This window comes from Suncus etruscus, chromosome 2 (genome assembly GCF_024139225.1).
Source record: "Suncus etruscus isolate mSunEtr1 chromosome 2, mSunEtr1.pri.cur, whole genome shotgun sequence".
Lineage (NCBI taxonomy): Eukaryota > Metazoa > Chordata > Mammalia > Eulipotyphla > Soricidae > Suncus > Suncus etruscus.
Window position 1 is genome coordinate 1541141 of NC_064849.1, and position 25950 is coordinate 1567090.

General features: G+C 54.5%; 1 protein-coding gene, 1 non-coding gene and 1 pseudogene across 2 annotated transcripts; all 3 read left to right on the forward strand.

The window, feature by feature from the left end:
• Positions 1-1028: 1028 nt before the first annotated feature.
• LOC126003011 (U6 spliceosomal RNA) lies at positions 1029-1135 on the forward strand. The gene has a single exon (XR_007493558.1). It is a non-coding gene; the product is annotated as a U6 spliceosomal RNA (small nuclear RNA).
• Positions 1136-4746: 3611 nt separating this feature from the next.
• On the forward strand, positions 4747-4843 carry LOC126002306 (uncharacterized; annotated as a pseudogene).
• A 6206-nt stretch (positions 4844-11049) lies between these two features.
• FAM222A (family with sequence similarity 222 member A) lies at positions 11050-23080 on the forward strand. The gene is made up of 2 exons (XM_049767822.1): positions 11050-11184; positions 20994-23080. The coding sequence occupies exons 1-2, from the start codon at positions 11103-11105 to the stop codon at positions 22304-22306; spliced, it is 1395 nt and encodes a 464-aa protein (XP_049623779.1). The 5' UTR covers positions 11050-11102; the 3' UTR covers positions 22307-23080.
• Positions 23081-25950: the final 2870 nt, after the last annotated feature.

Consider the following 25950-nt stretch of genomic DNA (forward strand, 5'->3'; position numbering starts at 1 on the left):
CCTGTGACCCCCTTTTAGGACGAAGTGAGCAGCAGTTCCAAGGCCCTGGTGAAGCTGTGAAGAGTAGGGGCATGGGCCTTCTCCCATCTACACCTTTGAGGCTCAGAGGTCCAGAAGTTCCAGAAGCTCAGGTCCCTTCTCTCCCCGTTTCAAAGTGGGCATGAAGCATTGTCCACCTTTCAGGATTGGGGCGCAATCAGGTTAGATAATGAAAATGCAGCCGTTTCTCATGCTCCAGAGCTGTGAGTTCTGGGGTTCCCAGCAGGAACCAGCTTCCCGGTTGTGACATTTGTGGGAGAAGGAAGAGGCAAGGGGCCGCTGCTGACCTGTGGCGCAAATGCCTGTGCCAGGTGAGTTGGAGCCGTAGGGCTAGCTCTTGGCCGGCCCAGCATCCTGGGTCACGGAACCTTCCCGATGCGCCTGGCATTGTCCATGATGAGCCAGACTGGGGCAGCCGTCACAAGGCCCCCGCACACGCTTGATTCCGTCTCTCCCGCATCAGATCATTTGTAACCGTCACCAGGCAGGCGCGCCCGGCGCTGATTCAATCTCCGCTTTGTGCTGTCACAACCGTTTTTTCTGGGCTGGGCTGATTTTGAAAGGAGACCCGTCCTCTGCTCGCTCTCTAGGAGCGGGGGGATGGGGTGTCTGTGTGTATCTGTGAGCACATCCCCCATATATGCACACGTAGCCTCACATACATACACACAATACTCCACCTCTAGGCACCAAAACTCGGATTTAGAATGAGGCAGGATTCAGGGGGTGAGGAGGGGTGGAGAGCCACACCCCACCCTTCCCCAGCCCCCCTACACACAAAAACATTAGAATCTTTGCCCAGGCGGGAAGATGGATGCTAAGGGAGCATCAGTAAGAATCCAGAGCAGAAGTGACGGGGCAAGACAACAGGAGTGATAGGACAGTGGTCCCAGTGAAGGAGGTCGACTCAGATCCAGTGGCTACGGAGTCCCTCCAGGAGGAGGTGACATTTTGGTTGATGTCAGAGCAAGAGGCAGAACTGGCCCAGAGTGCTCGCTTCGGCAGCACATATACTAAAATTGGAACGATACAGAGAAGATTAGCATGGCCCCTGCGCAAGGATGACACGCAAATTCGTGAAGCGTTCCATATTTTTGTTATTTGAAATGGAAAAAAAAAAAAAAAGAACTGGCCCAGAAGAGCTCCTTTGCCCCCCCCCCCCAAAACTGAAGGAAGACGCCCCCTGGATGTATAAGAGCCGCCACCAGCGATGTCAAGGACTGGATTTGAGGGGAGGGCAGAGGCCATTCTTGGCAAGGCTCGGGGTACCTTGCCTGGCTCTGTCTAGGGTGGGGAGCCATATTTGGTGCTAGAATTCGAACCATGATCGTGGTTACAGCCTCCTGCAAGGTAGGTAGGTGCCTTCCCCTCTGTGCTCTTCTCTCCACCCCTCATTTCTGGATCTTTTAGGATTTGACTTCTGAACTTTCTGTGTGCAGAAATCGCTTCTGGCAGGCTTAGGGGACCCCATGGGATGCCAGAGATAGAACCCGGGTTAGCCGCATGCAAGGCAAACGTCCCCCTGCTGTGCTATCACTCAGGTCCCTCATTTCTGGAGATTTTGACTGGTTGAAGTGATGCTTTTTGGCGATCTGGTTCTGGTGGAAAAATGTTTCAGGAGGTGGAAGAGATGTAGGGAAAACCCTCACATGAAGATGAGCCTCATTCTCTGGGCGGGGGAGCCTGGCATTGCCCACCAGCACCCATGGTGCCATCATTCACCCCATTAAGAGACTATTTTTATTTCATTTTAGGCCACACACAGCGATGCTCAGCACTTACTCCTACTCTGTGCTCAGGAATCACTCCTGATGGTGCTTGGGGACCTTATGGGATGCTAGGGATCGAACCCAGGTCAACCATGTGCAAGGCAAATGCCCTCCCTACTCCAAACCTCAAGAGTCGCTTTTGGGGGCCGGAGAGATAGCACAGCGGTGTTTGCCTTGCAAGCAGCCAACCAGGACCTAAGGTGGTTGGTTCGAATCCCGGCATCCCATATGGTCCCCCGTGCCTGCCAGGAGCTATTTCTGAGCAGATAGCCAGGAGTAACCCCTGAGCACAGCCAGTATGGCCCAAAAACAAAAACAAAACAAAAAAAAAGTCCAAAGGGGCCCGGAGAGATAGCACAGCGGCGTTTGCCTTGCAAACAGCTGATCTAGGACCAAAGGTGGTTGGTTCGAATCCCGGTGTCCCATATGGTCCCCCGTTCCTGCCAGGAGCCATTTCTGAGCAGACAGCCAGGAGTAACCCCTGAGCATCGCCGGGTGTGGCCCAAAAAACCAAAAAAAAAAAAAAAGTCCAAAGACAAAATAATGAAAATAAAGTAAAAATTTTTTAAAAAAAGAGTGGCTTTTGGGGAGTATTTTTTCAGTCTTCCTCTGAATTCCCCTCCAACCCACCAGCCCCTTTTCTTAGCCACTAGAATCAAGATATTCCCAAGGAAAGTGGGGGTCCTGCCCCGTGGCCCCTGGATGGCAGCACCTGTGGCTGGCCTCACAGTTGGGGAGTTCCAGCCAACCACTACCTCTGCAGCTGCTCCAGGTTCTCGGTGCTGGGTCCACAGTCCTGCCTGACTCCTTCCTTCCCCCTGGCTTCTCCCAGCTCTGTCCCCTCAACCTCTCCATGACATCCACTCACGCTACCAGGCTTGGTAGCTACAGGTGACTGCTGTCACTAGGGGCCTCTGACTTCAGGGCCTAGAACTCAGGACTGTCTTCCACATGGCTACCCTCTCCTTGTGATCGCACAGGCCAGGGAGGGCCGCCCCACCCTGACTTAAAGTCTCCCATGCTCCCACAGTTTACCCCAGGACCGCCCCTCCCGCCCCACACACAGTAGTTGCTTAATTCACCCCTCTGACTTGGAATTTCCCCCAGCCCCATCTCCAGGCCCAGCTGGGAGCTGGCCATGGTGCTGACGGCGCCCGGCAAGTGGTCCAGGGCATCCCATAGCTCAGCTCAGCCTTCCTTCATTCCTGCAATTGTCAGGGTGCTATCCCTCGCTGGTCAGCACTCTGGGGGGCGGTCTCTCTTAAGCTGAGAATTCATGGGTGTGTGGTTTTTCTCCAGTACCTGCTCCGTTTCTGGGAGGTTTTGGAGGAAACGGCTTCAGGAGATAGTTAAGTCCAAGCTAGCCAGCTGGAGGGGGGTGGGCAGGGCCCAGGGTGCCTCCACTGTTTATTCTGCTGCCTGAGACTTGTATCCATTTGGGGGAACCTCTCCTAAGACCCCGAAATTACCAGCATGTCTAGTTCCAAGCACAGACAAGATGCTAGGAACGGTAAACCAGGATTCAATGGGGGGAGGGAGGGTCACTGACTGCCCACCTGCCAGCCCCGCCAGGCCATGTCTACTCTATGGCCAGATCTGCTTTGCAGAGACCCTGCTGGCCCAGGCCACAGAACTGGCACTGGAGAGGTCGCCTGTAAATGCCGGAGAAGGGAGAAGGGACTATCCTTAGGAGAAAAAAGCCAGAAAACCCCACTCCCCGCCTCCTCTTCAGTGCTGCAATGGGAAATACTTCTCACGCACCCCCTTACCCACTGCTGGGGCCCCACGCCAGTTTAATCAGCAGGGCCCTGTGCCAGGAAGATTCCAGAGTTTGAGAGATCGGGAGACGGGTTAAAGAGAATCAGGCGGCCTCCTCCATGCTAATGTAATCTCTAACCAGATCTGCCTAGCTGCAGCTCAAATTGCTTTTTAGATTAACATTTAATTATTAACAGGGTCCCCTGGAAGGCCTCTGGGCTCGAGAACAGGGATGGGGGGATTGGAAGGAGCGGGAGGAGGGGGCTGGGTTTCTACTCTGGCTACCTCCTGAAGAGACAAAACTGAGGGGGGCCGGTGGAGGGAGACAGCAGGAAGCAGGGGAGAAGGTGCGGGAGATGGCAGGGCTGAGAGACAGCTGGAGAAGGGACAGGATAGGTGGAAATGGAGGATGGGCTTGGGGAGCCCCGCATGACGGAGCACTGAGCACCCCTGCCCTCTGGGCCCAAAGCCTGCTATAGGCCTCCCTTCTGGGCCTTCCCCTGAGCTTGCTGTGGCCAGTGATGGGATCCCAGGATCAGTGGAACCAGGACTGACCCAGCTCTGCAGGCTCCCCTCTGCACCCCAATTTCCACTCACTCTTCCCATCTTTGGTGGTCCAGAGATTTGGAATCCAGTTAGGGGTGAGGTGTGTCGTGGGCGGGTTCCTGCCCCTTCCCAGAGACATTTGACAGGGTCTTCTTTCTCGCAGAGGGAGCCCCAATTGGCTGCTTGGGAGTTTCTGGGACCCTCAGCTTTGTCTTTTCCCCAGGAGTCAGGGCCTGCATTATGGGTGGTGGGTGGAGGGCTTCTCACCTGTCTTTGCACCCCTAGTGCCCTGAACTGGGCCCAGGCATCAGGGATGTAGTGAGGAATTTTAATTAGCCTCAAATACAAGGACAAGTATCCTTGTCTCTCTGGGAGCTAGGAAGTTTCCTCCACAACCTTCCCTTCTTTGGCCCTGAGAGGGGAGGTCAGAAGGGGTAGAAACTCCGCAGTCTTGCCCTGCCGTGAAACCCTGAGAGCAACACACTATCCTACCCAGAGCTTCTGGAAATTATGGAGCTGGTATGAAAAGTCAGGAGAACCTATTTTTGGGCTGGGCAGGCTTGGGAAGTAGATATTGCACCTGGCTAAAGGTCCTTCTCTTTATTTTTATTTTTTGAGGTAAAAAATGGGTTTTGTGCTCACTTTGGCAGCACATATACTAACATTCGAACGATACAGAGAAGATTACCATGGCCCCTGTGCAAGGATGACACGCAAAAAATGGGTTTTATGGGGCCACAGTGGTAGCACAGTGGTAGGGCGTTTGCCTTGCACGCTGATGGACCTGGTTTGATCCCCAGCGTCACATATGGTTCTCTGAGCCAGGAGTTGAGCACCACTGGGTGTGGCCCCCCAAAAAGCCCAAAAACAAACAACAAAAAATGGGGTTTGGGGAGGTGCTGAGGAAGGGATGTGTGTGAGAGAGAGTGAGTGAGAGAGAGAGAGAGAAATAATATGCTCAAAAAGAGCTGCTCCTACAAAGGCAGAGAGCCCAGTCTATAGCCCAGTATGCGAGTAGGAAGTCACAACTCAGAGGGGAGGGATGGGTGGCAAACACATGGGCACTGTGGACCTGGGCAGGACGTGTGCCTGCAGGTTTCTTCCTGGCAAGACATTCCTCTGGGTTTTTGTCCTTCGTCCAGTGCCAGTGGGCTGGCTCCCTACAGATGCTCAGGGTGATTTGGCTGCTTGAATGAGTGGATGGGTGGGTAGGTGGGTGGAAGGAGAGAAAGAAGATGGGTGAGCAGGTGGGTGGGTGGATGGATGGATGGATGAATGGATGAGTGGGTGTGTGGGTACAAAGAGTGAATGGATGGCTGAATGGTTGTGTGGATGGATGGATGGGTGTGAGTAGGTAGGCAGGTAGATGAGTGAATGTTTGAATCAAAGACACTCACTGAGGCCAGAATGATAGCACTGTAGGGTGCTTGACTTGCACAGAACTGTTGCATTAAGCCCATAGGATGGACTTGGATGGTGGATGGAGGCCTTTCTCTGCCATCCCAGGCCATGTGGCTCCATTCCCCATTAACCGGCAGGTCTGGAGGTTCATGAAAGTGACAGGTATTGAACTCACTCACAGGCAGGCTTCCAGAGAGATAACATCTTTATTGCCCTGGCCAACTGATGTGGCTGCTAACCATTTACACATGCCATTCTTAGCTAGCTAGCCCTGCGTCTTCTTTCATCCATGTCTCTTCCAACCTCCATCCTGGCCAAAGACCAAAAGCCTCTAATCCCCTGGGTCGAAGCCTTATCTCACCTTTTCCCAGACCCCTCCCAGGAAATGGGAGGGTTCTAGCAGGTAAAGATAATGTAATATTCGCTTCCCAAGACCCCTCCCAGAAATGGGTGGGTCTCAGGTAGATACACCTAAATCCAGGGTGGAGTTACACACAACAACCTACCCAGGTTCAATTCCCAGCATCCCATATGGTTCTCCACTGACAGGAGTAACCCCTGGCTACTTCCCAGTGTGGCCCCAAAACAAAACAAACAAAAAAGACATTTATTCACTCGAATAAAGTCCATAGCAACCAGACTTTATTCATCTGAGTATCAATCTGTCATTCCTGGATGCTGATGGGAGGGATACCTGGCTTCCTGGGGGACCCCTGGTCACTCATCTCATCTCCCTCTGCGATGCCAACCCTGTCTGGCATTGAACCAAAGTAGATATGGACAGTGTGTTTTTGTTTATTGTTTCTGAGTCACACCAGGCTGTACTCGGGTTCCTCCTGGCTCTGTGCTCAGAATCACTCCTGGCATGCTCGGGGGACCATATGGGATGCTGGGGATTGAACCTGGGTCTGTCCTGGGTTGGCCGTTTGCGAGACAAATGCCCTACCGCTGTGTTATCACTCCAGCCCCTGATCTGGGCAGTGTCAAGAAGCCAGCAGACACGGAATTGGGAATTCCCATACAAGAGAGCTCTGGTGGGGCTATAGAGTGTAGGACTGGGAGTGTGGGGTGGCATCCCCAAGCCTGAGGGGGGCAGCTGAGAGCCGGTCACCTGCTGCAAATCCTTTACCCTCTGGTCCCTAGTTGTGGTCAGGGTAGGTGGGTGGGCGCTGAAACGGGCTGGAAATGGAGGCCAACAATGAGCATAACTAGACAGACATGCTACAGGGCGCACAGGCCTCACCTCCAAAGGAACGTTCCACAGACACTCCTGCTCTTATCTGTACCAACGAAGATGCAGGCGGCCTTACCTCTGCACTGTCCTCTGCATGCCTGGTCCAGACAGGGACAGGGGAGATGACGAGCAGCAGGCTGGGCCCAGAGGGGTGGTGGTGGAAATCAAGACAGAATCAAGACAGTCTCGTTTTTCCTTTCTTCTGTGCTCCCGCACCCTGAAGCACACGCTGGAAAGTTCCTTCTTTTCTCTCCCTCCGCTGTCACATTTTCTTTATCTAAATCCACAGCTCTGAAAGGGCATATCGACACGGGGGACCTTCTCCTCTGGGTGCTTCCAAGATAAGCCATCTTATCGGACCCCATGTCAGGGAGAGTACCAGAGCATCCTAATCAAGCATGTGTCCCCACCCCCTTTTTCTTTATTATAAAAGCCACAAAAGAGACTTCTGAACAGCCCGATGTGAAGACAGGGTTTCAGTATGAGCTGCTTTTCCAGGACGGTCCCAGCATGGTAGAGGTGAGGCTGGGGTCTTTACTGCAGAGAGGGTAATGACGGGCAGAAGGGGGGCAGGCTGAGGTCATGGGGAAACCAGGGGTGCTGTGGACACCTGCCCCAGCACTCTCTGAGCTGGCCACGTGGCCTGCAGCAGGAGACTTGACCTCTCTGGGCCTCCATCGCCTCCTCCACAATGAGCGATTCTTTGGTCTCAGCCGTCATTCAGCGCCTGTTCATGAACTTCCTCCAGGCTTGGGGAGAAGCGGCCCATGCCAGTGGGGGTTTCAGGACCATTCTGTCTTGGGGTGACTCGTGCCACTAAGAGGGGCTGCACAGAAGCAATGAGGTGGAGGTGAGAAAGAGCACAGGATGGAGCAGTGGTGTCAGGGGGGGCAGGCTCGCCTGGGGGGGGGGAGGCTCTATTTCGAGTTCATCGAGGATCTGCAGGCCCAGGAGGGTCCCACCTTGTATCACTGAGGCTGTTGGGGTGATCCCTCCTTGAGCCGGCCTCTCCTCCTCTCCTGAAAAGTTCTTTCTCTCCTGTGGGCTCTGAGGGGGGTCCTGCCTGCCAGTCCTCTAGAAAGGAATGTGCGCGCGCGTGTGTGTGTGTGTGTGTGTGTGTGTGTGTGTGTGTGTGTGTGTGTGTGTGTGTGTGTGTGTGTCTAAGGATCCCCTTACCTTAAGGGTAAGCTGTGGCCAAAGTGCGTGTCCCATATGATCTGAGCAGTAGCACAGCAGGGAGGGAGTTTGCCTTGCACACAGCCTATCCAGGTTTGATCCCCGGCATCTCTGAGCCCACCAGGAGTGATCCCTGAGAGCAGAGCCAGGAATAACCTGTGAATACTGCTGGGAGTGGCTAAAAAGAAAGAAAAGGAAATGCATGAGGTAAGGCCAGAGTGGTAGCACAGTGGTAGGGCATTTGCCTTACACATGGCTGGCCCAGGACAATCCCCGGCATCCCATAGGGTCCCCCAAGCCTGCCAAGAGCAATTTCTTTTTTTTTTTTTTTGGTTTTTGGGCCACACCCAACGATGCTCAGAGGTTACTCCTGGCCGTCTGCTCAGAAATAGCTCCTGGCAGGCACGGGGGACCCTATGGGACACCAGGATTGGAACCAACCACCTTTGGTCCTGGATCAGCTGCTTGCAAGGCAAATGCCACTGTGCTATTTCTCCAGGCCCACCAGGAGCAATTTCTGAGCGCAGAGCCAGGAGGAACCCCTGAGTGCCATCGGGTGTGCCCCCCCCAAAAAAAGAAAAGAAACAGATGAAGTGGAGTTGGTACTAGGGAGGAGATGAGAGAATTGGCCACAAGCCTTTATTCCCTGTGCTTGCTAAGGACCCCACAATGGTGCATGTCCCCGGAATCAGTGTGGGCTTGTGCAGGTCAGGGGTGCTCGGGGCTGGGTCACATGGTATAGTAGAGGCCAGGGCACAGCCCAAGTGCCCAGAAAGGGGCCCGTGAGCAAAAACAGGCCTGGGGGGGGCCCCTTCACCTCGCATCCTAGGAGATGGCCCCACCCCCAGCATGCCTGGAGTTGACCCCCGAGGGAAGGCCCCCCAGGGACCTGCTCGCTTGTGTCCACAGTCAAGGGCTTTTGTTGCGTTGACGAGCCCCCTTTTCCTTTCCATCCCAAAGAGGATCATTTCTTTTTTTTTTTTTTTTTTTTTTTTTTTTGTGGTTTTTGGGTCACACCCGGCAGCGCTCAGGGGTTACTCCTGGCTTCATGCTCAGAAATCGCTCCTGGCAGGCACGGGGGACCACATGGGACGCCGGGATTCGAACCGATGACCTTCTGCATGAAAGGCAAACGCCTTACCTCCATGCTATCACTCCGGCCCCAAGAGGATCATCTCTACCTGACAGAACCAACGGCAGGTTTTAGACTCACCAGAAACCAAAGCAGGGAAAGTGGATTTTTCAGGAATTTTTTAAACTTTTTTTTTTAATTGCATCACAGTGTTAAGACTAGAAAATGGAGGTGGAGGGCTGAGAACCCCCCTCCTCCCCCCACCCGTCCCCCACTTTCTCACTCCCTTCTCTCTCTCACTCTCTCGCTCGCGCTCTTTTGAGACAGTAATAGGAGAAAATTGGTTTTGAAACTGAATAAAAGTCCCTTTCAGAGTAAATCATTTCTTTCAGGCTACCTTTGCTGAGAGTAAAATGGGGCATAATGAACGGTGGGGTAGCGATTGTCTTTCATTTACCGAGTGCGGCCGGGACCGACGTGAGGCCGCCGCCGTCTCGGGAAATACAAGATTGGAATAATTGCGCGGTAACAAGGAGCTTGTTGTGAAATTAGTATCTTAAGAAAGTAGTGGGGGAAAAAGGCTTTTCCTCATGAATACTTCATTATTAGAAGAAAGCGGCAGAATTTAGGACTCCAGACACCTGTTTAGTATTAAATAACTTCCCTTTCTTCTCCTTCAACGCCACCCCCCACCTCCCTCCTATATATATATATATTTTTTGAAACCAACGTGAAGATGGAGCGAGGATGGATTTGACTTAGTCTGGCTGCATGGTGGGGAGATTGGGGACCTGGGACCCCAGGCTGGGGGGACATCATAGCATCCTTGACTGAGTCCGCCGGGAAGGAAAGGGCCTAGCTGGGAATACACCAAACCCCCAAACAAGACTGCAGAGAAATTGGACTTTCAGATATGGGGTGGCTGGGTGGTAAGTGAGAGAACGGGGACCTACCAACAGCCACTCCCTAGCTGTGATCCCCCAAGGGTACCTCACTGACCTGCAGTGGGGTACCCCAAACTTACCATGTTCGGACACAGACCTCAAACAGTAACCAAACACCCCGGTCTGGACTTGGGGTGTAGCCATCAAGGCCAGGTTTAACAGGGGTCAGGGCTGGTATACCCCATTTTCTTCCTCCCAGAGATGCCAGCCTAGACATCTCTCCTCTCCCTCTGGTGTGTGTACAGGTGTAGGGGCTTTGTGACAATCAGGCCCTTTGAGAAACTGAAACATGGGGCCAGAGAGATAGCACAGCGGCATTTGCCTTGCAAGCAGCCTATCCAGGACCTAAGGTGATTGGTTCGAATCCCAGCATCCCATATGGTCCCCTGTGCCTGCCAGGAGCTATTTCTGAGCAGACAGCCAGGAGTAACCTCTGAGCACCGCCAGGTGTGGCCCAAAAACCAAAAAAAAAAAAAAAAAAAAAAAAAAGAAAAGAAAAGAAACTGAAACATGGGGCCAGAGTGATAGCACAGCGGGGAGGGCGTTTCCCTTGCACACAGCTGACTTGCATTCAATCCCCGGCATCCCATATGGTCCCCCGAGCCTTCCAGAAGTGATTCCTGTGCACAGAGCCAGGAGTAAATTCTGAGTGCTGCCAAATAAATTAAATAAAAAATTAAATAATAAATTATCCCAAAATAAATTAAATAGTGGACCATAAGGAGCCAGAGTGATAGCACAGTGGAATGGGCATTGGCCTTGCACACAGCCTTAGTTGGATCCCCAGCACCCCATAGGGTCTCCTCAGCCCTGCCAGGAGTGATCTCTGAGCCTACAGAAGGGTCCAGGGGCTCAACTTGGTGTATCCAATCCCAGGTCCTGATCTAAGCCTGGCACCCCAGAGAACAAGATCCTTCCTTCCTGGGTGCCCTGGGGCTCTCTACCTGACTCCCCAACTTTGCAGGCTGACAGCTTTGGAGTTCAGTAGGCGGTGGGGGTGGTGATCATGCCGAAGCTGCTGGTGAGGATGCCCAGTTTGAGGGCGGGAGGGTGTGTGTGGCCCTGCTTATGACGTGCTCGTGACAAACGCCCCCCTCTCCACCCCACAGGAACCCCGGATCAAAGCGTACCCCGAGTAGCCATAGCCGCACCCCTGATCAGCCATGCTGGCCTGTGTGCAGAGGACCCAGAACCCGGCGGGTCAGCACCTGGCCTGCCCGAGCAAGAGCCTAGAGCTGCGCAAGTGTGAGTACCCTGCCCCTCTCCCCTGCCCCCCCCCAGAGGGGACCCTCCAGGACCCCCTGCCCGCACCCTGCTTGCAGCCTCCTCCACGGGCTGTCCACTCCCTGTGCTGGCCGACTCCCCCTTGCACCTCTCTGCCCTCTCCAGCACCCACACTTGACCAATCCTCTCTCTCTCCACCATGTGTGTGGGGCAGCTTGTCCCCTGCATTCCTGGACAATGGACAATGTCTGGCGGCCATAGGTGCTGGGGTTGGAGGCTGGTCAGGCACGACAGTCACATCAAGGCAGAAGCCAGGGCTAGTTGGTGTACTATCTCCCTGGCCCTAGGGTTTATTCATTTATTTTTTTGATATGTGATCTTACATAGTTGGTTGCTTAGGGCAAGATACTTCCTTGGTTGGGTTTTGTTCTATTTTGGGGTTTTGTTTTTGTTTTCGGCCACACCTGGTGGTGCTCAGAGGACCGTAAGGAATGCAGGGAATGGAAACAGGGTTGGCTGTTTGCAGGCACATGCCATCCACTGTACTCTCTCTGCAGCCCCCTCAGGTGGTTTATGATTTACCTGGTGTAAATTATTAGGGCAGTATCAATGTGGCTCTTATTATAAGGCATTTTTTCTAACCCTAACGACTTCATTGAAATAGAATTCCTGTCCTATAGAACCCACTGTTTGTATGCAATCCTATGGTTGGTCACATATTTATAGAAATTTGCACCATTTCCAGGCGATTCTAGAACAGCTGACTTCAAGAAAGAGTCCATGTGTACAGAATCATCCCTTCAGCTCGTTGCTCCTTTTTTCTCTGTAGATTCTTCTATTTTCTTTTTTTTTTTTTTTTTTTTTTTTTTTGGTTTTTGGGCCACACCCGGTAACGCTCAGGGGTTACTCCTGGCTATGCGCTCAGAAGTCGCTCCTGGCTTGGGGGACCATATGGGACGCCGGGGGATCGAACCGCGGTCCGTCTCCTAGGCTAGCGCAGATAAGGCAGGCACCTTACCTCCAGCGCCACCGCCCGGCCCCAGATTCTTCTATTTTCTTTCTGTTATTTTGTTTGTTGTTTTTTTTTTTGTTTTGTTTTGTTTTGGGGCCACACCTGGCAGTGACACTCAGGGCCCTGTGCTCAGAAATAGTTCCTGGCAGGCTCAGGGGACCATATTGGATGCCAGGGATCGAACCCAGATCCGTCCTGGTTGGCAGCGTGCAAGGCAAATGCCCTCCTGCTGTGCTCTCACTTTGGCCCCGATTCCTCTATTTTTATAAATTTTATGATCTTTTGTGACTCGAGTCTTTCATTCATCATAACATTTCCAAGGTCCACCCATGTATTCTCTATATCTTCTTCTTCTTCTTCTTCTTCTTCTTCTTCTTCTTCTTCTTCTTCTTCTTCTTCTTCTTCTTCTTTTTTTTTTTAGTATTTCGGGCCACACCCGTTTGACGCTCAGGGGTTACTCCTGGCTAAGCGCTCAGAAATTATCCCTGGCTTGGGGAGACCCTATGGGACGCCGGGGGATTGAACCGTGGTCCTTCCTTGGCTAGCGCTTGCAAGGCAGACACCTTACCTCTAGCGCCACCTCACCGGCCCCTTATTCTTTATATCTTCTATAATAGTTATACTTTAATCTTTTTGTCAAGCTGTGTCTAGAAAATTTCATTTTGTGCAGGTTTTCAAATTCATTTGCATGTAACTGAATAGAACAATTCAGTTATTGTAAATTTCTCCAGCCATATTTTTCTCTTTTTTATGTTTTCTTTCAGCCCTATTTCTTTAAGTCTCTATTTTGTGCTGTTTCACTTATTTGTCTTTCTTGATATTCCTCTTTTTACCAAAAATTTATTCTTGGGATTTATTTAATAGCAATTACCCTTTTCCAATTCATTAATTTATTATGCTACTATCTTGGTTAAAATCTTCCTGTTTTATTTTTAAGTTCTTGAGTTAGAGGCTTAAATCTTTACACTGACAAAGGAAAATAAAAGCAGAAAGTGAAGGTTCTTTATTTCTTTTTTTAGTTTTTGGGCCACACCCGGTGGTGCTCAGGGGTTACTCCTGGCTGTCTGCTCAGAAACAGCTCCTGGCAGGCACAGGGGACCCTATGGGACACCGGGATTCGAACCAACCACCTTTGGTCCTGGATCGGCTGCTTGCAAGGCAAACACTGTGTGCTATCTCTCCGGGCCCAAGGTTCTTTATTTCTGCTCCCTGTTTTAGCTATCTCCTAGATTCTCTGATCTACAGTCGTGCATTACCGCTATTTTCTAGATAGCCTATAATTTCAGTGTGGATTTCTTTGATCTAACAGAGTTCTCTCCATTCAACCAGGTAGTAGGTCTTTTTTTTTTTTTCTTCCCCTGGTTGATGATATTATGATCAGAGCATGTCGCCTTTCTGAGGTTTTTGTTTTGTTTCATTTTGTTGTTTGAACTTCAGTGAAGTTCAGAAAAACGAGTGATATAATCTCTGGTGATTTTGTGAGTGTGATGTTTCTGAGGCTTGGGAAGCAAAGACTGTTGGCAGAATTCAGATAGCTGTTCTGTCCTTCCCACCAGAACCCCAGACCCAAGCCACTGGCCACAGCAGCCAGAACCCCTGCCGACATTTCTGGTGGTGCTGGCAAGGCCACTAACAAAATACGGAAGCAGCAAAGTCATTTAAAATGCCAATAAAATATTAAAAAAAAAAAAAAAAAAAGAGCCAACCTCTGGCTGCGCTGAGGATTCAATTACGTGCTGTTTCTGCATGCAGCCTGGGTCTGTGATGGATCACTAGGGTGCCCTGCCTGGAAGTGCATCATGGAAGACCAGCCCTGGCCAGTTCAACAGATAAACTGTGTTAGGATTCAATCCTGTTAGGATTCAATGGGAGAAAAGTGCTCTTAGCAACCTGGAAATCACGCCTCCTCTAGCCAAGTGAGCAGAGGAAGAGAATGTCCCAAATGTTTTCCACACCTCTGGCCAAACCAGCAGTAAGGCAGAGAAAGGGGGTAAGAGCAGCAGTACAGCGGGCAGGGTGCTAGCCTGGCACAGGGCTGACCTGGCTTCAGTTCCCAGCATCCCATAGAGCCCCAAATACTGCCAGGAGTACACCCTGAGTGCAGAGCCAGGAGGAAGCCCTAAGCACCACCAGGTGTGGCTCCCAATAGACAACAACAAAGCAAAACGTGGAAAAGTCCAGAAGGAATAAAACTGCCCGGAACTAAGAGAATAGACTTTGTGGGGAGGTGGGGGGGGTCCACACCTGGCAGCACTCAGGGATTATTCCTGGCTCTGCGTTTAGAAGTCACTCCTGGCAGGCTCAGGGGACCCTATGGGATGCCAGGATTTGAACCACTGTCCGTCCTGTGTTGGCACAATGCAAGGCAAACGTCTTACCACTGTGCTATCGCTTTGGCCCAAGAGAATAGACGTGAAGACTTGGGAAGGTTTCAGGCATGGTTGGTGTCTCTGCGAGAGAAAGCGACCGATATTTTGGGGTGAAGCACAAGCATCGCCCTCAAGGGCCCTGGGTTTGATCTCCAGAACCACGTGTTATTTTTTTTCCCACTCTCCACCCCCAGCACCACTGGTTAAGACCCAAAAACAAGGGGCCCAGTAGAAGACTCTACAGTCTTCTACTTGCTCTGCTGAATAGTAGGAGCATGGCTGTGTTCTAATAAAACTTTATTGATCGAGGGGCTGGAGAGATAGCATGGAGGTAAGGCGTTTGCCTTTCATTCAGGAGGTCATCAGTTCGAATCCCGGTGTCCCATATGGTCCCCCGTGCTTGCCAGGAGCAATTTCTGAGCCTGGAGCCAGGAATAACCCCTGAGCACTGCCGGGTGTGACCCCAAAAAAAAAAAAAACTTTATTGATCGAACAACATCATTTACATGACTGTTTGTCCTGCGTGCTGTAAGGCGGTACAGCTTACTGGCTCCCACTCTGTGCCAGGAACAAAGGGAAAGATGTTAAGCGTCATGTTGAAGCTGCCACCAGAGACAAATATACTTGGCCAAAGTTTTTCTTGTTTAAGCCCAAAGCCATGTCACGCCACCACTGCCCATATCCAGGATGTTGTTTGGTTTTGTTTGTTCGATTTTGGTTTTTTTGGACTACACGGTGGATCCCGCAGTGTCCAGGGGTTACTCCAGGCTCTGAGCTCAGGAATCACTCCCTGCAGGCTCAGGGGACCCTATGGGATGCCGGAGATCAAACTTGGGTTAGCTGTGTGCAAAAACATATGCCCTACCCACTGTGCTGTCACTCTGGATCCCCAGGATGTTATTTTATCATCCCAAAGAGACATCAACACCATGAATAGTCTCCCATCATTCCTGTTGTCACCCGACCATCACTGACAACAATCTCTCTAGATTGATCTGGAAATTTTTTTTTTTTGTGGTTTTTGGGTCACACCCGGCAGTGCTCAGAGATTATTCCTGGCTCCAGGCTCAGAAATTGTTCCTGGCAGGCACGGGGGACCATATGGGATGCCGGGATTTGAACCGATGACCTCCTGCATTAAAGGCAAACGCCTTACCTCCATGCTATCTCTCCGGCCCCTGATCTGGAAATTTCATATAGATAGAAAATACTGGGCCTGAGAGGGCCAGAGTGATATAGCACAGCGGTAGGGCGTTTGCCTTGCACGCAGCAGATTCAGGATGGACCTGGGTTTAATCCTCAGCGTCCCATATGGTCCCCCGAGCCTGCCAGGAGAGATTTCTGAGTGCATAGCCAGGAGTAACCCCTGAGCATCATCTAGTGTGGCCCAAAAACAAACAAACAAACAAAATACTGGGTCTGAGAGATTGCTCAGTGGGCCAAGCACACGCTTCACATGTAGGAGGCCTGGGTTCATTCCCCAACACTACATGGTCCCCCATCCCCTGGTACCACCAGACACAGCCCCCTGAAAGTGTGCCCCAAGAAAGAAATAGTGCCATCCTCTGTGGCTGGTAGCTGGCTTCTTCCCCTGGTACTGTTTTCCCGGCTCATTTGCTGAGGTGCAGGCAGGATAAAACACCAGAAAGTCAAAGACAAAAAGGTCAAGACAAGGGGTCAGAGAGATGTCTCAGGGCGTCCCTTTGGGTGACCCCCTCTTAGAAGCCATCAGGAAGCTGTGGCAGTCTCAGCCACCCCCAGCGAGCATGGGCACCTGAAACCACCTGCATCCCAGCCTCACTGGGCTCAGGCAGTGGGCACCCCGCACCCCTGCCCAGGTCTCCCCGCACCCAGAGGCCGAGGCCCAGAACAGCTGCTGTGCGGCCCTCCCCTCGGCAGCCCCATTAGGGACCGTGCCCAGGCCACCAGCTAATTACTGTCACATTAATTGAGCATTCAGGAGGCAGCCACCTTCAAGGGCACCGTGTCAGTGGGAAGGAGAGGCGGCTGCCAAGGCCGTTGGGAACACACACACACACACACACACACACACACACACACACACACACACACACACACACACACACACACACACACACACACACCAGAGCCTAATATGAGAACACACACATTCACACACCTGTTGTACACACATCCTCCCATGCACACACCCCACACCCCAATTTCCACACCCACGTCGTAGCCTATGACGACTCCCCCACCCCCCCAGGACAAGGCACACAGCTTCACAGCCTCTGCTTGGGAAGCGAAATGACGTATCCTTTCACCTTTGCCTTCTCCCCTCCTTGGGGACAGCTCCTCCTAAACTCTGATTCAATTGTTTCCATTGTGTTTTGGGGCCACACCCCAGGTAACTCCTGGCTCTGTGCTCAGAAATTAGGCTCTGGGGACCTTATGGGGTGTCTGGGTTCGAACCTGGATTGGCTGTGTGCAAGACAAATGCCCTCCCCACTGTGCTATCCCTCCAGCCCCCTAAGCTCCTGTCTAATCACAAAGCTGAGGCCCAGCAAGTGATTGGTCCCAGGCCAAGGGACCAACCAGTAGGAACCTGGATTCGACTCTGAAGTCCCCACAAAAATTCACCCGCACCCTGGAGCTCAGGATGGTTCCCTACTGGGAAAGCGAGGCCCTGTTCAGGACTCACTCGAGGACTGAGGATGGATGGAGTCAGCCTGGAGTTGCCGCCACAGGCCTGTCTGCTCTGCCCCAGCGCCCAGCTCGCTAGAGTTATGCCCACCCGCCCCCCACCCTGCCGCCCCGTGCTAGCATTAAATCCCACTCGAGGGCTGCTTTTAATTGGTCTAATACCCTCATTAATAACCACATCTATTAGCGCACCTGAAAGGCCCATAACGTTAACTTAATAGCACTCTGGTTCTTCCAGCCCTCAGTTCCCGACATGGCCTGAGCAGGCCGTCAGAGGGGGCCAGAGACAGGGGCTGGGACAAGCAGGGCCTTGTTTTTGCAGTTCAGTCTGCCCTCCATGGCAGCATGCTCCCCAAGATCCTGCTGCCCTGCCCCCCACAGCCTTATCCTTAGACCTCAAGTACACCCGTCCAGTCCAGGAGCAAGCTATGTCGGCTGTGTAGGTACCACACAAAGGCCACCAGGACTGGGGGGAACTTCCAGCCGAGATCTGGAGGGCCAAGCCACAGGTGAGGAGAGCCCCCTCGTCACTCTCCCAGCACTTGCTGCAACATGGAGAGGTCCCCCAAAACCAGAGTCCTCACTCTCAGTCAGAGAGCCCGAAACTTTCTACCAAACCCAAGACAAGAGGGAACAGATGGACACAGGCCAGATGATGGGGTGACCTGGTACTCTGCACTCATGAACCACTCCTTTCAGGCTTAGGGGACCCTAAGAGAAGAGGAGATGGAACCTGGGTGGGCTGTGTTCCGGACAAGTGCCCTCCCCCGCTGTGCTGTCCCTCCAGCCCCCCAGTGGGGTTCTGGCTGCATCTCTGGGCTAGGTCGCCTCTGACTTCAGGGCAGCGTGCAGGGACAGTAGGGATCCAACAGTCGGCCACAGTCTGCCTGTCCATTCAGCACCACCACCAACCACGTAGCAATTCCTGGAGCCGATTGCAGCGTTTTCCAGCCCAAGGACTTTCCAGGCTTTTGCAGCGAGATACCCACTGCCACCCTCTGCCCCTAAGTTTTTCCACTCTCTGCTCCCACACACGGGAGTGGCAGCAGGAATCGGGCACCCCTGGGCAGAACCTGAACTTGTCTCTGCTTCTAAAAGAGCCTCAGGGCAGGTGGCACCTCCGTGGGCACCCACTGCCCACGCCGGGCCCGGCCACCGAGCGGGACACCAGGCGGTCCCCCGTTCCCGCCCGAATAGCAACCAGGACCGGGCATCGCTCCTTTTTCCGCCTCTTCCTAAGGTTTTAAACACCTAATTTATTCCATCCATTAGATAGATTTTGTAGATTTAATCATTTTCACAGTTGGTGGCTCATTGGATACTCAAGATAAACTCCAAATGAAAGTATAATGGTGAGGACAAATGAGTCTTCACACCACAATGGCAGAAACTTGCTTGGGAAGAGAGTTTCCAAGGAACAGAAATACATACAGATATAATTTTTCCCCCAGCAGCCGCTTTTGCTGACGATCGTAGGTTACCACAGTTAATTTCGCCAGTTTTGTTCATCTGTAAAATTGCATAAAAGTGACATTTTTGTGCTCATTATAGCAACTGCTGATTTATAGCTGGTGGATGAAGAGCCGGAGCCTTTTTTGTGGGACTCTCCGAGCGATGCTAAGTGCCCATGAAATTGCTTGTATAATGTAGTTTAAATCCAATCTCAGAGAAAGATTCCCCCCTCGGCCAAAGTGACATTTCCATTCTCCACACCGAGTTTATTTTAGGCCACTTAGGAGGGGGGCGGCCCCCAGGAAGGGTCGGGCAGGGTCAGGAGGAGACACTCCGGCTGCCCATATCAGAGCCCTGGACCTCACGGGGTGCCTGCAGTTGCCCACTTCACTCCTGCCCTGGTTTCCAGCTGCACAGCAATGGCTAGAGTGGCCGGGCCGGCCCTCACACTCTCCCTGACCTCTCAGCAGCATCCATGACCTTGACCCCCAGAAGCCAGGAGCACTCCCTGCCCTCATGGTGCCACCCGATCTCCAGGCATCACCCAGTCACTCTCCTGCCACTCCTCCGGGCTCCCGCTCTGCCCATCCGTCAGGCCCCGCCTCCACCTTCTCCCTGGGGCGGTCTCTGCAGGGTTGGGGGAAAACTGGTGGGAAGGGGCAGAGCTCCCCCACCATGGGTGGCCTGCCACCCCAGAACCAGCCCTGACCCTTTTGTCCCACTAGCAAGGCTGCTACTTCCACTCCATACCTCAGTGCCACCCCGACCAGCTGCCCCATTTGGAAGGTGCATAGACTGGGCTCAGCACAGGGAGATATGGAAGAAGATGAAGAGGTCATGTGGTGTCTGTACACTCCCTGGTTCCTTCGTGAGCCCCCCACCTCTGTGAGCCCTCCAGCACCATCCCGCAGACATAGCTCAGCCGTGACCCCCTCCAGTGCCAGCTCAGGCCTACCTAGGCAAGCACCCTGCCCAGCCCCACTACCACCACCCACGCTCAGCAGAACCCCACCGAGGTCTGTCAGCCCTGATCCCAGGGTCTCCCCTGCCTCCTCAGCCTGTTTGGATGGGAAGAGGGGACCAACGTTTCCTGTGGGCAGCAGCCAAGTGTGCCCTCGAAGGGTGGGGCAGGGCTGAAACACTGGGTAGTCAGGCCCCCTCCAATCAGGACAGCCAAGGGCTGGGGTTTGGGACTAAGATTGGGCAGAGAGACAGGGCAGGGCTTTGACTTTTGTGTTTTATTTTTGGTTTTGGTTTTGGTTTTTGGTTTTTGGGCCACACCCGTTTGACGCTCAGGGGTTACTCCTGGCTATGCGCTCAGAAATCGCCCCTGGCTTGGGGGGACCATATGGGACACCAGGGGATCGAAACTCGGTCCGTCCTACGCTAGAGCTTGCAAGGCAGACACCTTACCGCTAGTGCCACCTTCCCAGTCCCTACTTGTGTGTTTTAAGGAGGGGCCACACCCTCCTTCGCCGTTGATGCTCAGGGGCTGCCTTTGGCTCTGCACTCAGGAATTACTCCTGGTGGTCCTCAGGGAGCACTGTGAGTGCTAGCTACTCAACCCGGGTTGGCTGCATGGAAAGCAAATGCCTTTCCCACTGTGTTAGTCTCTTAAGGGCCCAGTACAGAGGTTAAGATGGATGCACATGACCCACATTTAATCCCTAGTACCCCACATATCCCCTGAGCCTGCCAGGAGTGATCTCAGAGTACAGTGTCAGGAGTGAGTGCTAAGCCCAGAGCTGGGAGTGAGCCATCAGCACTGAGCCCGGAGTGAGCCTGAGCACGGTTGGGTGTTGCCCAAAACAACACCAACAACAAAAAGACAAGCAGCAGAGTTCACTTTTGCATGGGTGAGGCTGATTCCATTCCTGGCATGGACTGACACCCCACACACACACCCCAAGCATCACCAGTTGTGGAAAATTAATTTTTTCAAATTAGGGGACTGGAGAGAATGCAACAGGAGTGCATGCTCTGCATGTAAGAGGCCCGGGTAGGACCCCTTGTGCTGCCCACAGTGACCCCGAGCAGAGAATCCTTGAGCACACTATTTGCATGTGGCGCCGGGGACAGATAAAACAATAAAGAGTTTGGAGACAGAGCAGCAGCACAGCAGGGCGGGCCTTTGCTTTGCATGTGACTGACCTGGGTTGGATCCCCGCCATCCCATAGGGTCCCCAAGCCTGCCAGCAGTGATTCCTGAGTGCAGAGCCAGGAGGAACCCCTGAGCAGCTCTGAGTGTGGCCCCAAAAACAAACAGGGTTTGGGAGGAGGCAGAGAGTTGAGAGAAGCCTCCAGGCCCTCACCGGCCCGTGTCCCCTCAGGTGAGGCCGTGGTCAGCTCCATGCACTCCTCCCGCTACCCCAGCCCGGCCGAGCTGGACGCCTACGCCGAGAAGGTGGCCAACAGCCCGCTGTCCATCAAGATCTTCCCCACCAACATTCGGGTGCCGCAGCACAAGCACCTGGGCCGCACGGTCAACGGCTATGACACCAGTGGCCAGCGCTACGTCCCCTACCCGCCGCACGCCGCCGGCTACCAGGGCCTGCTGGCCATCGTCAAGGCCGCCGTCTCCTCCTCCACCTCCATCTCCTCCTCCGCTTCTTCCTCCTCCATTTCCTCCTCCTCCTCCTCTTCCTCCTCCGGCTCCGGTGTGGCCGCACCTGCTGGGCCCGCCAAAAGCGTGCTCAAGAACCCCGAGGGCAAGCGGACCAAGCTGTCCCCCGCCGCCGTGCAGGTGGGCGTCGCACCCTACCCAGCGCCCAGCGCCCTGGGGCCCTTGGCCTACCCCAAGCCCCCCGAGGCGCCCGCCCCACCACCCGCGGCCACCGCCACGGCCACCGTCATCCCCCTGCCCGGCCGGGGCCTGCCCCTGCCCCCTTCCAACCTGCCACCCATCCACAGCATCCTTTACCAGCTCAACCAGCAATGCCAGGCGCCGGGGGCCACCTCTGCCGCCTGCCAGGCTGTGGCCGTGCCCCACCCGAGCCCGGCCAAGCACGGCCCGGTGCCCAGCTTCCCGGGCATGGCCTACACGGCCGGTGCCGGCCTCCCCGACTGCCGGAAGGGCCCTGAGCCGGCCTTGACGTTGGCCGCCAAGCCGGCCAGCTATGTGGACGGGGGCCTGGATTACCTGCTGTGGCCGCAGAAGCCGCCTCCGCCGCCCCCCCAGCCGCTGAGGGGCTACAGCGGGGGCGCCTCGGTGACCAACAAGTCCCCCGAGGCCTGTGGGGGACGTGGGTACGAGCGGGCCGCAGGCTCGCCCCTCAATTGCGGGATGGGGCTTCCTGCTGGCTTCGCGGTGGGCCAGTACTTTGCGGCCCCCTGGAACAGCGTGCTGGTGACCCCCACCAGCGACTGCTACAACCCGGCCACGGCAGTGGCCGTGGGGGACCTGGGGGCAGCGGCCCGGGAGCTGGCGGGGCCTCCCGCCGACACCTGCTCAGCACTGCCCAGCAAAAGTGCTTATGGCACGTCGGCGCTCAGCAGCAGCCTCCAGTCGCTCGAGTATCTCATCAACGACATCCGGCCACCCTGCATCAAGGAGCAGATGCTGGGCAAGGGCTACGAGACGGTGGCCGTGCCCCGGCTGCTCGACCACCAGCACGCCCACATCCGCCTGCCTGTCTACAGATAAGGCCCACGGGCGGGTGCACGGACGGACAGATGCACGGACAGACGGACAGACAGGAGGGACGTGCCCTGCCTGCCTGCCTGTCCCGTCAGTGCCCACAGGGAATCTGGGCCTGCCGCCGGCCATTGGCTCCGGCTCGGGGGATAGTGAGGTGACCTCGGCCACTTGGCCCCTGGCCACCCTGCCCTCCTTTTTCAGGGGGTTTCCTGGACACGGGGAGAGCTGGGGCCACTCACTGGCCTCCACGCAGCCTCATCCCAGCCAGATGGGGTAGGGAGAGAGACGCCTTCTTTCACGAAGGTTCCTTCTGGGGCTGCGTGCATGTGACGGTCTGGAGTCAGGGTGGTCAAGGGGCTAGAGGGCGTCCCCTTTTCCTCACCCCCAGGCTCAGAGGCAGGGGCAGAGCACCCCCATAGGAAGCAGCCCAGCTCTATTGATGGCTGACACAGAGGGAGTAACCCTCCTTCTGCCCTTCCTCCTCTGGACTCCCGGCCCCCCCCGCCAGCCCTGTCCTTCCAGAACAGAATCACACCCCCCAACTGTCTGCCCCAAACCCCAGACTACCCCACCCCGCTCACCTCACAGGGCTGCTGACACCTTTGTGCTGCCTCCCAGGACACACTGGCCATTTACCACAGCAAATTTCCGGATCTGAAGGAAGGGGGCGCCATTTTCTCCTATTGGCACAAAGGCACCGAGGGGGGGGACTCCAGGCCTGCCACCTTTGACCCCGGTCAGAGGGACCCTCCCTGTCCTCTTTTTGTTATTGTTGTTTTGGGGGGGAACCTGGGAGGTCTCCCAGGGGACAGTGGAGGTTTCAGGCCCAAGCCGTCTCCTGCAAGCTTCCCCCTCATAGGGAGGCAGGCAGGACCCTCCCCTTGCATCGACACCCCACCCCACCCTGCCCTGCCCCCTGGCGCCCGACAGCAGTATGGTACTGTATCTCCAAGGCCTGTTCCAGCACTAAGTGCATTTACAAATCTCTGAGAATGTTTTTTTTTATACTAAAATTGACCATTATATTCTACTGTGAGAAGTGCAGGTTGGCACTAGATTGTTTTAAACGCTAAGAGAAAGAAAAAGAGGAAACGCAGATGGCGTCTGAGCTGTGGGGTTCTTCTTGGGCGCTGGTCTCCCTCAGGCTTGCTTCTTCCACCCCGAATCAGGGATGGGGGACATCCCACGGGCACCCCCAGGGTCACCCTTCGCTGGCATCTCCAACCCTCCTTGTGCTATATGGGGGAACTGTCACCTCCCATGGTGACAGGGAACTTGTCCTTCCAGGTGGCTGAGGTGGTGGCCTGGGGCTTGTGTGTGTCTGTTCTGGGCCATTCAGTTTTTAGGTGTTCCGTGCCAGGCTCAAGAAAGGCAGAAGACAGGACTAGGGACTGGGCAGGACCACCCCTGGGTCCCCCACTGGGGCCCTTGCAGAAGACTCTAGGGGTTCCTGCCCAGGAAACTCGGCACTGAGCTAACCCTCCTGGTAGCTCCCCTCTGTAGCCGAGTCCTCAACCCCCAATCCCAGGGCATTGGAGGGATGCAGCTCTGGAAGCAAACGCTGACACAGGAAATAATCTACACAGGAGCCTTCCGCTCCTAGGAAGCAGACAGCTCAGTGATGGAAAAAATCAAAGCTGCAAGCCGTTGCAACTTTGGTTTTTCCCTGAGACCCCGGGGTCTTTATTGGGGAGCACCAGACCACACCCTGGGATGGAGAACAGGTGGGCTAAGGCACCAAACCAAAGGGCACTTCCATCCAAAGCTCCTTCTGACTGACCAGTGAATAACAAGCATGTCCTGAATAGGATGGAACCTGGTTAATCCAACACACACCCAAAAAAAAAAAAAAAAACCAAAAAAAACTTGCCCCACAGCTGCGCATGGAGGAGGGAGCTGAGGAGAAAGACAGAGGCCGAGAGGTGCGGGCCTCCCACACACACATTTACCACACAACAGGAGGTTGTCTTGGCTTCCCTGGTTTGGTGCCCAGGTTGGCCTCCTCCTGCCTCTTCTCCCTGGGGCTGGGGGAATTCCAGAGCCCCCCCCCCAATGGATGCTGGTGTCCCCTCTCTGCCGGGGGCAGTAGCAGGTGTTCTGAGGTCTGGACAAACAAAGCCCCTCATGGTGGAACCCTGACCCCCCCTCCCAGCACCTGGCAGCCCTCAGCCAGGGCCTGAGGACCTGCTGGACTCAGGCCTAAAGGTTCCCTCAGTGTGCCAGAGTCTACAGCCTTGGGCAGAAAGTAGAGGGACCCCAGAGGGCAGGAGAGGTGTCTGGTTGGGGGCGGCTGAGAAAGTGGGAAGTTCCGGATGCAGAAATGGGGGACAGGACTGAATGGGATCAGCATCTCACTTTGTCCTTGTGTGATTCTCCTTGGCAGTACTTAAGGGTCTGGGAGCCCTCCTGTCAGACCCAGTAGTTCCATACTCAGCCCCCACAGTGCAAGGGGGTCCCCAGCAGAACCCCAGTGGAGACTGAGGGGCCACGTAGTGCCAGGGTAGAACCAGGGTCCTCATGACCAGACCTGACCTCACATCACAGAGCCCCTCAACTTCCCCACTGGAGTGTGAGAACAACCCACTGGTACAGGCGGTTAAGAGAGAGCGTGCAGACCCCAGCAATGGTACAGCAGGGAGGGTGTTTGCCTTGCATGCTGCCGACCAAGGTTCGATCCCTGGCATCCCATAGGTTCCCCCGAGCTGCCAGGAGTGATTCCAGACCACAGAACCAGGAGTAACATCTGGGTGCCACCAGATGTGGCCCAAAAACCACAAGCCCAAGACCAGGGTACAACGGCATTGGCTGCTGAACACTGAGTCTTTGCTCCCTACGAAGCAACACACCACCACCACCTAGCTCCAGCTGTCCAGGACCCACACCTGGCTGCCAAGCCTTTGTACCAGGTGGCAGTGGCAGAGGGAAAGCACCCCTCAGAGCTACTGCATCATTTTTTCTTTAGCCCACACCCAGCAGTGTTCCAGTCTCTCCTGGAGGGCTCAGTGGACCCTATGGGTTGCCAGGTCTGAACCCAGGTCAGCCTTGTACTAGGCAAGTGCCCTCCCCGCTGGACTATGGATCCAGAGTTGCCACTTCTTCAATTGCACTGAAGGTGGGGGGGCATCGGGGGAACCCCACCTTTCCAGGTGACCCTGTTTCAGAACTTGAGGCTCTCTCTGTAACTCGTCCACCTTAGCAGGAAAGGGGAGACACCCTGAGTCCCCCAAACTTGCAACAGCCCGACTCCTGGCTTTTGTAGGACTCAGTGCCCACTGGGTCCCGTGTTTCTGGGCCACACAGCTTGCACTGCGCATGCTCATCAGGGCTCTCTCCAAGAAGGGTCCGGGCATGGGGTGGAAGGGGGGCAGGTGGGTGTGAGGGCAAGGTAGGAGGCAGGAAGACTGTGTCATCTCGGGGTACCCATGAGGCCTCCCCGAGACTGGTTCCAGGTCTGCCTGAGGGCAAGAGAAGAGGTGAAGAGTGGCCCCAGGGTGCATAATCGGGGACAGGGCTGGTGAACCTTGGTAGAGGGACCCACTGCGTGTGGCTCGTGTGGCTCAGCGGGAGAAGCTTGGGCCCTCGGTGGGAGGCCTGCCTGCAGCAACACACACACACACACACACATATACATACATCACATATAGCACAAG

What these genes read in the sequence shown, in the direction of transcription:
- FAM222A (XM_049767822.1), top strand. Translation starts at nt 11,103, where the DNA reads ATGCTGGCCTGTGTGCAGAGGACCCAGAACCCGGCGGGTCAGCACCTG. An exon ending in GAGCCTAGAGCTGCGCAAGT is followed by an intron (nt 11,185 to 20,993) that starts GTGAGTACCCTG and finishes GTGTCCCCTCAG; the next exon opens with GTGAGGCCGTGGTCAGCTCC.